The following is a 9894-nucleotide window of genomic DNA, read 5'->3' as shown; positions in this document are numbered from 1 at the left end:
TGCCAGGCCCTCTCACGTCGCTGAGGCTCCTGACCCCGCTGCCTCCCCCGCAACCTGCGCCGGGCCACGAGGCTGCCCGGAGTGACGCAGGGACAGGGGTCCTGCGTGGGAAAAGACGTCAGGGATGGGGGCACAGCCCCGTGGGGCTGAGCCCTGGGGCCTGCCGGGGTCAGCGGTGCCCTGGCGGCCAAAAATCCCACAGGGAATGAGGCGTTCAACCTCCAGTTTTGGGGGAAAGTTGGTTGTAGCTTGTGGGGTGGCCCCCGGAGGGGTGACAGAAGTGCCCTGAATAAATCCCACCCCACGGGAGGGGGATTGTGGGGCTGGGGGTGGGGGCGAATGTGTCCTCGGGGTTCATCCAGGAACATTTTTGTTGCCTTTAGGGTCATTTCCTACCGAGATTCCCAAGGTCAGAAGTCCCTGGGAGCCACGGGGCTGATGCAGCACCCACGGGGCTGATCCAGCACCCACCACCCTGGGCTGGGCACTGCCAGGGGGGACACAGCGACCTGGAGTGAGGGGCAGGGGTGCAGCTGGAAGCTCCTGAGGGTTCTGAGCAGCATCTCCCTTCCCAAACACCAGGATCTGATCCCATACGGAGCAGCTGTGATGAGTTTGGCTGTTCTCTGCTCCAAGCTCCAGCCCTGGTTTAACAGAGCTGGGCCTGGGGGGGTTCCCCAGAGCATCCCCCAAAAGGGCAGAGGGGGCTGGGGGGTCTTCCCTTGGTGTGTCCATGTCCCCAACAGGGTCATGGCCGAGTGTCCTTTGCCGATTCCATTCCCTTGGGGAAAATCCCGTCATTCCTCCGCAGGTGGAGCCTGGGGACACCTCCTTGGCCAGGCTGTCACCCTGACCTGTGCCACCACCACCACCAGCACCCCCAGCAGCTCCCAGCTGGCACCAGCAGGGATTTGTGCCCTTCACACGCTGTGCTGGAGTAACTGGGGAGCAATTAACCCCAAGGAATGTGGGATCCCATCTCCCAGACACCCGCAGCTCCCCTTGTCCCATTCCCCCCGCGCACGGGGGGCTCCCGACCCCGCCGCCCTCCGCGGGGACTGTCCCGGCCACCTGCCCGGTGTCATCCATGGGATTCCCAGCCCTCCCCCTGCCAGGGGAGGAGAAACCCGCCGGGATGGAGGATCCCGGGCTATAAAAGCATCCTCCCCTCCGGGATGGGACGGGACGGAGCTGCCGGCAGGGAGGGGACAGGGGAGGACACGATGCCGGCGGGACCCAGCGGGAGGCTGCAGCGGTACCTGCTGCTCTTGGCCGTCACCTGGGGCGCCGCTTTAGTCCCCTGGCCAGCCCAGGCTTTGCAGAGGTAGCCGGGGTCCGTGTGGCCCTCACGGTGCTGTCCCCCCCTTTTTTCCCCGGGGGCTGGAGCGGAGGGTGAGGGGCTCTGGGAACCCCCTTCTTCCTCCTCTTCTGCTCTTCCTCACTCCTCTTCCTCGAGCACCGCATGGTCATGGTGGGACTCCATGAGCCCGGGGTAGGGGGTCTTTCCCGACCTAAATAATTTGGGAGCGCCCCGAATCCCAAACAACCGGGGTGCAGCGACTTTGGGGCCGGGCTCGGGTCCCTCCTGCCGCCCCCACGCACGTCGGTATCCCCATCCTGGGTGGGCTCGGGCGCATGCTGCGGTGGGAGCGGGACCCAGAGGGGGAGCGGCGGGGAGCTGCTGCCATCTAGAGCCACCCGCCTGGAGTTCCCGAGGCAGGGAATACCGCTGGAAGGTGCCAGAGGGCTTTAGGGTCGGGTTTTAGGGTGTCGCAATGACAGAGGGGACGGGTTTGTGTCTTGGGGTTGGGGGAGAGCCGTGGATGGGGCTGGGGGTGGGAAGGAAAGAGACAGAGGATCCTGGAGGAGCTGGAGTGGGAGGGAGAGAGGGAGATGGAGGATCCCAGCCCCGTCCTGCCCCCCAGGATCGCGCTGCGGAGGATGCCCTCCATCCGCCAGACGCTGCACGAGATGGGGGTGAAGGTGTGGGAGGTGTTCCCGGAGCTGCGCCGGGGCACACGCGGCGGAGGGGACGGTCCCCGCAACGGGACCGCTCCCACCCTCCTCACCAACTACCTGGACGTGAGTGTGTCCCCGCCCGGGGGAGGATTTGTCACCCCAGTGTCACCCGGCAGCCCCAGCTCGGCTCGGTGGGAGCCCTCTCCCCGCCCGAGCTGCGCCCCAGGGATGCTCCCCGTCCCCTCCAGACCCAATATTTCGGTGAGATCAGCATCGGGACCCCCGCGCAGACCTTCAAGGTGGTGTTTGACACGGGCTCGGCCAACCTGTGGGTGCCATCCTACAAGTGCTCCCCCCTCTACAGCGCCTGTGGTGAGTAGGGGGGCACGGCCGGGGCTGGGGCTGACCCCACAAAACCTCAGCGACCCCCGGGTTGCTCAGAGAGGGCTGGGGGGGGAGGGTCTCTTTTTTGACAGATTTTTTCATGGGGGGGTCTCTCTGTTGATATCCCAACCCCTGGCATTGAGGCGGGGTAGGTTCATTACACCCCAGCGGATTTTGGGGAGAGCAGAGATGCTCTGTGCCCCTCTGGGATGCCCCTTTTCCCCCGTTCCCAGTGTCCCACAGCCGCTACGACTCCTCCAAGTCGCGCACCTACATCGCCAACGGCACCGGCTTCGCCATCCGCTACGGCACCGGCAGCGTCAAAGGCGTCCTCAGCCAGGACATCGTCATGGTGAGCCCTGGAATCCACAAAATCCACAAAATCCACAAAATCCACACACCCGGAGCCGCTGGCTCAGCCAGGAGACACGTGGGGGGGTTTTTTTGGGGGGGCTGGGCTCAGCCCTCCCAGTGCCCTGCAATGCCCCCCGTGCCCCCCGCAGGTGTCGGACATCCCCATCATCCAGGTGTTCGCCGAGGCCACGGCACTGCCCGCCTTCCCCTTCATCTTCGCCCGGTTCGATGGGGTGCTGGGCATGGGCTACCCCAGCCAGGCCATCGACGGCATCACCCCCGTCTTCGACCGCATCCTGGCCCAGCAGATCCTCAAGGAGGACGTGTTCTCCGTCTACTACAGCCGGTGGGTGCCGGAGGAGCCGGGGACGCCTGCGGGGTCGGGTTTTAGGGGGTCCCAACCACGGAGGGGATGGGTTTGTGGGTTGGGGTTGGGGGAGAGCCGTGGAGGGGCTGGGGGAGATGGGGTGGGAGGGAGAGGGAGGATCCTGGAGGAGCTGGGGCGGGAGAGAGGGAGAGAAAAAGGGGATCGTAAAGGAGCTGGGGTGGGAGGGAGAGGGAGGATCCTGGAGGAGCTGGGGCGGGAGAGAGGGAGAGAAAAAGGGGATCGTAAAGGAGCTGGGGTGGGAGGGAAAGAGGGAGATGGAGGATCCTGGAGGAGCTGGAGAGGGAGAAGAGGGGAGGAGATGCGGGATGCTGGAGGATCTGCACTGGGAGGGAAATGGAGGATCCTGGAGGAGCTGGGGTGGAATGAGGCAGCACAAGAGGCAGAGTGGACGCTGATCCGGAGCTGCCGGGCAGGGAGTGGCCGCTCCCAGCTCGTTTGTCACTGTCACTGTACGGCCACCAGCTCGGTGAGAGGGGCTGGAGCAATCCCAGCCTGGAGGGGCTTTTCCACCGGCAAAATTTTTTAAAAAATTAACCCTCCCCCTCAAAAAATTCTCTTTAAAAACCCCTGCACCAGCAGCCAAACCTCCGTCCGTTTCTTGCCCCAAGCTGCTGTGCTCCTCCCCGCATCCCCAAACCCACTGGAGCAGCGGGAGGAGGAGCAGGAATTCTGCTCCCCACCCCAGCACTCCCCACTGGCCCCAGAAACATCAACCTGGAACCGCGCAGTGACAGAGAGACCCCAAATACCCCCCTAAATCCCACTCGGCGCTGCTGGATTTAGGGGCAGCTGGATGCCACTGGAGTCTCCCGGGCCTCTGGGTGCCACCTGTGTCCCCTGGGCTCCCTGGGGACACCGCTGCTCCCGGAGCCTCACGGAGCATCCCTCTCTTTGCAGCGCTTCCAAGTAAGAAGACCCAAAGCACGAGCGTTCCCGAGGGCACCCACTGCCAGCCCCGCCGTGCCCCCCGGGGTCCCCTGATCCCTCTGCCAGCCCCAGGATGCCCTTCCCGCATTCCTGCTCCCCTCAGGAGCCCCCACACCCACCCGGAGCCCTGCATGTGTCACCCCTTTGTCCCCGCTCTGCGCTGACGCCGCTCCAGCTGCTGGGCTGGGATTTTGGGGGGAAGGGGAATCACTCCCGCTGTGTTGGGCACGCCAGGAACGCTCCTCTGAAAGCCGGCGGGGAAATCATCCTGGGAGGCAGCGACCCCGCCTATTACACCGGGGACTTCCACTACCTGAACGTCAGCAGGAGCGGCTTCTGGCAGATCAGCATGAAGGGGTGAGGGCGGGGAGAGCCTCTGGATGGCCCGGGGATGCGGGGAATCACAAAAAACCGGGATTATCTAGGTGGGAATGGCCTCTGGGGCCATCGAATCCAACATTAGCCCAGCACTGGCAGCTCCAAGGCTGCATCCCGCAGCCCCCGCGGCTGTGTGAGGGTGGGACTTCAGGGAAGGCGCTCCAAGGAGGATGTTTTTGCTGCCGGATGCTTTTCCCCCGTCTGGAGAGGAGCGGGGTGGGCTCCTCCAGGCTCAGCAAGGAGCCGGGAGCAGCTGGGAATGCAGAGGGGGTGGCACCGTGGGCTGAGATTCCACTTGGGAGCTACAGTTGGAAGAGTTTAACCCCCGTTCGTCCCGCGGGAGGAGCGGAAGGCACTGAAACAATCCCGCTTTGTTTCATCCGAAAAAAAAAAAAAAAAAAAATCCCCAAAAAATAAACCCTGCACGTGACGGAGCTCAGATTCCACACTGGAAAAGCCGGGAGCAGCACATGCCTGGCTGGGGGTGGAAGTGACATTCCCGGGAGCACCCTTGGTGTCACCACGGGACACTCAGGGCCACCCTCCCCGCTCCAGGGTGTCCGTAGGGGCCGAGATCCTGTTCTGCAGGGAAGGCTGCTCGGTGGCCGTGGACACGGGGGCTTCCTACATCACCGGCCCCGCCGGGCCCGTGTCCGTGCTCATGAAAGCCATTGGGGCGGCCGAGGTGGCCGAAGGAGAGGTGAGTGACCGCCAGCCCCGCTCCGTGTCCCCGCTGGCTGCCTGTCCCCCGTGCTAGTGCTGTCCCCTCCTCCTGCAGTACGTGGTGGACTGCGAGCAGGTGCCTCAGCTGCCCAACATCTCCTTCCACCTGGGAGGGAAGGTTTATGGCCTCAGCGGCCCAGCCTACGTCCTGCGGGTGAGTGCAGCCCTCCTGAGGCATCCTGTGTGTCCTGGATCCCCAAAATCAGCCGAAATCAGCCCCAGAATGATGCTCCTTGTTTTCCCTAAATCCTCTTGTTGGCTGGAAGTGTCCACGTGCACCAGAGCGAGCTGTCCCTGGTCCTTTGGGTGGTTTAGGGGGGATTTGGGGTGAGCAGGGACAGGCAGGGATCCTTTTTGTTGGAATTTGGATATCAGGAAAGGCTTTTCACCCCGAGGGTGGGCGGACACTAGAACAGCAGGAAGTGGTCACCAAGAGCTCACGGAGAGCTTGGACAACACCCCCAGGCACAGGGTGGGATTTTGGGCATGTCTGTGCAGGGAAAGCAGTTGGGCCCGATGATCCTTGTTTGGGATATCCCGTGATTCCCGAGGAAGGAACATCGTGGAACTGGGGCACAGGGTGACACAGGGACCCTCCTCCTCCCACCACCTCCATCACCCTGCGGGTCTCCTTCTCGCAGCAATCCCAGTACGGCGAGGACGTGTGCGTGGTGGCTTTCTCCGGGCTGGACATCCCCCCTCCGGCCGGTCCCCTCTGGATTCTGGGGGCCACCTTCATCGGCCACTACTACACCAAATTCGACCGGCGCCACAACCGCATCGGCTTCGCCACCGCCCGCTGACCACCCGGGGAAGGCCGGGGGGGCCGGGAGTGGGTGTGGAGAACCAGCCCGGGGGCAGGAGGAGCCCCGGGAAGCAGCGATTGGAAGCGCGAGTGAGGGAACAGCAGCTTCCTTCCAGCTCTGCCACCTCCTCTCTCGTCACTGCGAACCTCGCCTGCTCCCACTCCCAAACCCCCGCGCCGCTTCCCGGGAGCCTCTCCTGCTGCCGCGAGCTGAGCCTGGAGCGGCTCTGGGAATGCGAGCGGGATCCTGCGGCCGGAGCGGCCCCTCCGGGCGTTTTGGGGACGATGTGCAATAGCAGGACCAGCACATGGTGATTTGCTGCTGGTGTGGCTGAGGGATGGGCCGAGACGGTTTGTGCTGTTCCTTAATTGGGGGGGGGAGGGGGAATAATCAGTGTTTAATGATAGTTTTAGCTGGTGTTAGCCCTGTCTCTCTCTTCTTGACTTTAACATTAAACAATTTAAAGCAACAGGAGGCTGAGTGGGGCTGGGTCTTGCTGAGGGGGGGATCAGAAACCTTTGTTTGGAGAACTGGGCCACAAATGTCCCTCTGCCAGGAGCCACCACTGCGTCTGTGTCCTTCCATCCCATAAGGGTGCAGCCCCCTCCCAGCTCCTGCCACCGCACCTCCTGTGGGCAAATCAAGGGCTCTGCAAAGCTCTTTCTGCAGATGGGGCGGTCTCAGGACCCCTGGATGTCCCCTTGGGGACAGGGACGGGGCTGTGCCTCAGCTCTGCGGGGGCTCTGTGGGGAGGGGACTGTGTCACACGGGAAGGTGGTTCATGTCCCAGGGCCTGCTTCCATGAAAAGCCAGAGTTTTGTCTCTGCCCTGGATGTGGAAATGCCCCTGGAGCTGCCAGCCCTGTGCCAGCCGGCCTGAAGGGAGGGACAGGGCAGTGCTGCCAGCTGGGGGGGACATTCCCAGTGCTGCCGCGAATCCGAGTGCTCCCAACGCCAAGGGAACACGGTCTCGCCTCCACTTTGACCAGTTTAGGCGCTGGGAGTGCCGTGATCCTCAGGGAAAGCTGCTCCTGGAGCAGAGCCTAGAGCGAGTCAGGGTCTCCCCATGGAAGAGCAGCTGCTGTCAGGAGCTCCTCACCCTCAGTGCTGCAGCCAGCAGGGGCTGGTGATGAATTCCCAGTGCTGGAAATTCCACTGCTGATGAAGAGCTCCCAGAGCTGACAAATTCCCTCTCAGCTGCAGGGATAGTTGGGAGGGGGATTCTCCTGCCAGCACCGAGCCGGTGGCTGCTGTGTGACCCTTCCAGCAGCCTCCCCTCTGCTCCCAGCCCGGATCCTCATCCCTGCCCTGCCCCACGGCAGCCCCAGAGCGGAGATGATGTGTCTGGGGCGGATGTTTGTCCCTCCTGGGAGGTTCTCTGCAGCCGCGGAGTGTTTAAACCTCTTCGTGCTGGGATGCACAACCCCGGCGGTTCCGGGGGTGGGAAAATTCAGGCTCCTGTGGGTGGGATGTGGTGGGTTTTCTCTGTCGCCTCCAACACGGGGGTGGTGGCAGCGGTTCTTCAGGGCCGGGGGGTGGAGGGAAGGGACGAATATCTCCTCTCCTGCAGCGTTTCCTGAGTACGCCCGGAGCAGCCGCTCATCAGCACAGGAAACCCCGGGAGCTGGGAAGCGGCGGCAGGGAGGGATGGGAGAGACCCTCAGAAAAGAGGGAATCTGCTCAGGTCAGGGCTGGAGCTACATCCACGACGTTCAGGGTGCGCAGAGATGCCGGCAAGAGCCTCCTCTCCCCTTCCCAGCACAGCGAAATTCCACTTGGAAATTTCCAAACCTGTTCTCCACAGCCAAGGCTCTGGGCTGGAGAAGACTCGAGAGGACGGGAAGATGTGAAAGGTGACTTCAGCCCCCACCGCGGCTTCTGCCACAGCCCCTCAGCTGGAAAACTCTCAGCCTGGCCTAAACCAGGGTATTTTTTCGTGGATCCCTTTCTATTCCAATTCCGCGCACTCGTTTCAAGCAGTGGAAGGAAAAATCCGCCAGAGCCGCTCTCGGTGCCGCTGCCGGGCCCCTTAAGCCGGGTTTATTAACACCTCTAATCGCCTGCTCCAGGGGCAATTTCCCGCTGGATGCGGCGGCCCTGCCTGCGGGGCACCGCTACCCCGGATTAGATCGTTCCGGCCGAGCAATTAGGCCGCGCTCAGCCCGGCAAAGCGCGGCAGCAATTATGCCCATCCTATTAACACTGACAGGGCTCGCGCTATTTTTAGAAACACGGGAAACTGCCTGGCGGGGTTTTTTTGTCCCCTCCGCCCCCCTCCCCTTCCTTAAATGATTTTCCCCAGGTCTCCATGGTCCATTGAGCTGATTTCAGGCACGGCCAGCCGGGAGCTTTGGAGGGGGCATTCTCCTCTCGCGGCCATGTGACGCTGTTATTTCCTCTGATAATGAAGCCGCGTCCGGGAGCAGCGGGGGCTCTGCCAGCGGGAAAATCCCGCTCTGCCTTCACCCCCAAAAACCTCTTCCCAGCCCAGCTGTGAATCCCTACGGAAGTCAGTGCCTGGAGAGGTTATCCCGAGGGGATCCATCCCGCCTGGAGCCTTGGGTGCTGCCAGCTCATCCCGTGCGTGGCGTCCTCATCCTTTTTAACCCCAAAGGGAGGGAGTGGGGGCTGTGCGGAGCCCCTCGGGATGGCGGAGGGGCTCAGGGGATGGGCGGATGGATACCGATGGATGTGGATGGATGTGGATGGATGTGGATGGAGAGGAACTGGGGTGCAGTTGCAGGTGTGGCGGGGGCGGTCCCGGTCCCGGTGCGGATCCTCCGGGATGGCTTTGGGGTTCCAGGAATGGATGGGGAAGGAACCCGGGCAGGAGGCACCGGCAGCAGGTGTGGAGGGGGGATCCCGGTGCGAGGCGGATGCTCGGGGGTGGCTGAGGGGCTCCGGGAATGAGCTGGGGAGGCACCGACTGCGGGGGCGGCAGAGCGCGCTCCCGGTGCCGCTGCCGGCCGGGCGGGGCTCCGCTGCCCAGGATGCCGGTGCGGGTCGGGCGTGGATGGGATGCCCGATCCCGGTGCGGATCCACTGCCCGGGATGCCGGTCCCGATCGGGCGCCGGCGGCCTGGGGACCCGATGCGGGTGGGATGCGCGTCCGCTGATGCCGGTGCGGGTGGGGCGCGGATCCGTTGCCCGGGTCCCGGTGCGGGTCCGCTGATGCCGGTGCGGATCGGGTGCGGGTGCGGCGCTCGGGTCTCGGTGTGGGTGCGGTGCGCGTCCCCTGTCCGGGATGCCGGTCCCGGTAAGATGCGGACCCGCTGCCCGTGGTGCCGGTCCCGGTCGGATTCGTGTCCCCGGTCCGGGATGCCGCTCCCGGTAGGATGCGGGTCCCCTGCCCGCGGTGCCGCTCCCGGTCGGATGCGCGTCCCCTGCCCGCGGTGGCGGTGCGGGCGCTGCCGCCGCTGCCGGGGAGGCGGGCGGGAGGCGGGCCGGTGACTCATGGCTTCCCAACGGCGGCGGCTCCTCCCCGCGGCCGCCGGCCCAGCGCAGCCCCCGGCACATGGGCCGCGGCTCCGGCAGCGCGGAGCTGGCCATGGCCGCACCGCCCGCCCGCTGCCCCGACTGCCCGGGGCCGGAGCGGGGGGGCGGCGGCGGGACCCCCGCCGTGCCACACCTCGGCATTGCGGTGGACGAGGGGGACGTGCTGCCCGGGGCGCTGCGGATCGTGCGGCAGCTGAGACCCGCCTGGGAGCCGGCCACGGTGAAAACCAAGGTACGGGGAGGGGGGACCCTGCGCCGGCACCCCGCGAACCGGCGGCCGCTCCGCCGCGGGGATCGCCCGGTGGGGCTGCAGAGCCCGGCTGGGGTGGGGTTATGGGGTTGTAGGGTCTGTCCGAGGGGGCTGCGGGGCTCACCCCGGAGGGGTATGGGGTCAGCTCAAGGGGGGCTCCGGGGCTCAGCCTGGGGGGCTATAGGGTCCGTTCTGGGGGGTGGTGGGGCTCAGCCTGGGGGGCTATAGGGT

At 64.8% G+C, this 9894-nt stretch overlaps 2 protein-coding genes across 4 annotated transcripts in view; both read left to right on the top strand.

Moving 5' to 3' along the window:
* Positions 1–1194: 1194 nt before the first annotated feature.
* Positions 1195–6388, top strand: REN (renin). Of its 2 annotated transcripts, XM_042013751.1 has the most exons (10): positions 1195–1324; positions 1926–2082; positions 2208–2331; positions 2577–2695; positions 2847–3043; positions 3983–3991; positions 4247–4369; positions 4946–5090; positions 5169–5267; positions 5755–6388. In XM_042013751.1, the coding sequence occupies exons 1-10, from the start codon at positions 1224–1226 to the stop codon at positions 5914–5916; spliced, it is 1236 nt and encodes a 411-aa protein (XP_041869685.1). In that variant the 5' UTR covers positions 1195–1223; the 3' UTR covers positions 5917–6388. The 2 variants fall into 2 exon arrangements, with proteins under 2 accessions (XP_041869685.1, XP_041869686.1); XM_042013752.1 differs by lacking the exon at positions 5169–5267.
* A 1860-nt stretch (positions 6389–8248) lies between these two features.
* Positions 8249–9894, top strand: part of ETNK2 (ethanolamine kinase 2) — an 11585-nt gene continuing 9939 nt past the window's right edge. Inside the window, exon 1 of one of the 2 annotated variants that reach the window (XM_042013761.1) lies at positions 8249–8498. Coding sequence is in view for 1 of the 2 variants with exons in the window: in XM_042013760.1 (XP_041869694.1) it covers positions 9433–9645 (213 nt within the window). In the remaining variant the exon portion in view is untranslated. Of the gene's footprint in view, positions 8499–9417; positions 9646–9894 lie in introns of those variants that run through there. The other variant, XM_042013760.1, reaches the window with a different exon arrangement.

The sequence above is a fragment of the Corvus kubaryi genome, unplaced genomic scaffold (assembly GCF_017639235.1).
Source record: "Corvus kubaryi isolate FWS band 111438036 unplaced genomic scaffold, C.kubaryi_AGA036_p1.0 split1-37355, whole genome shotgun sequence".
Taxonomy (NCBI): Eukaryota; Metazoa; Chordata; class Aves; order Passeriformes; family Corvidae; genus Corvus; species Corvus kubaryi.
The sequence above is the reverse complement of the archived record's forward strand: the minus strand, read 5'-3'. Positions and strand labels throughout refer to the sequence as shown.

Coding starts and splice junctions, on each gene's coding strand:
- REN (XM_042013751.1), top strand. CDS start 1,224: ATGCCGGCGGGACCCAGCGGGAGGCTGCAGCGGTACCTGCTGCTCTTG. Junction 1,325..1,925: donor CCAGCCCAGGCTTTGCAGAG/GTAGCCGGGGTC, acceptor CCTGCCCCCCAG/GATCGCGCTGCGGAGGATGC. Junction 5,091..5,168: donor CCGAGGTGGCCGAAGGAGAG/GTGAGTGACCGC, acceptor CTCCTCCTGCAG/TACGTGGTGGACTGCGAGCA.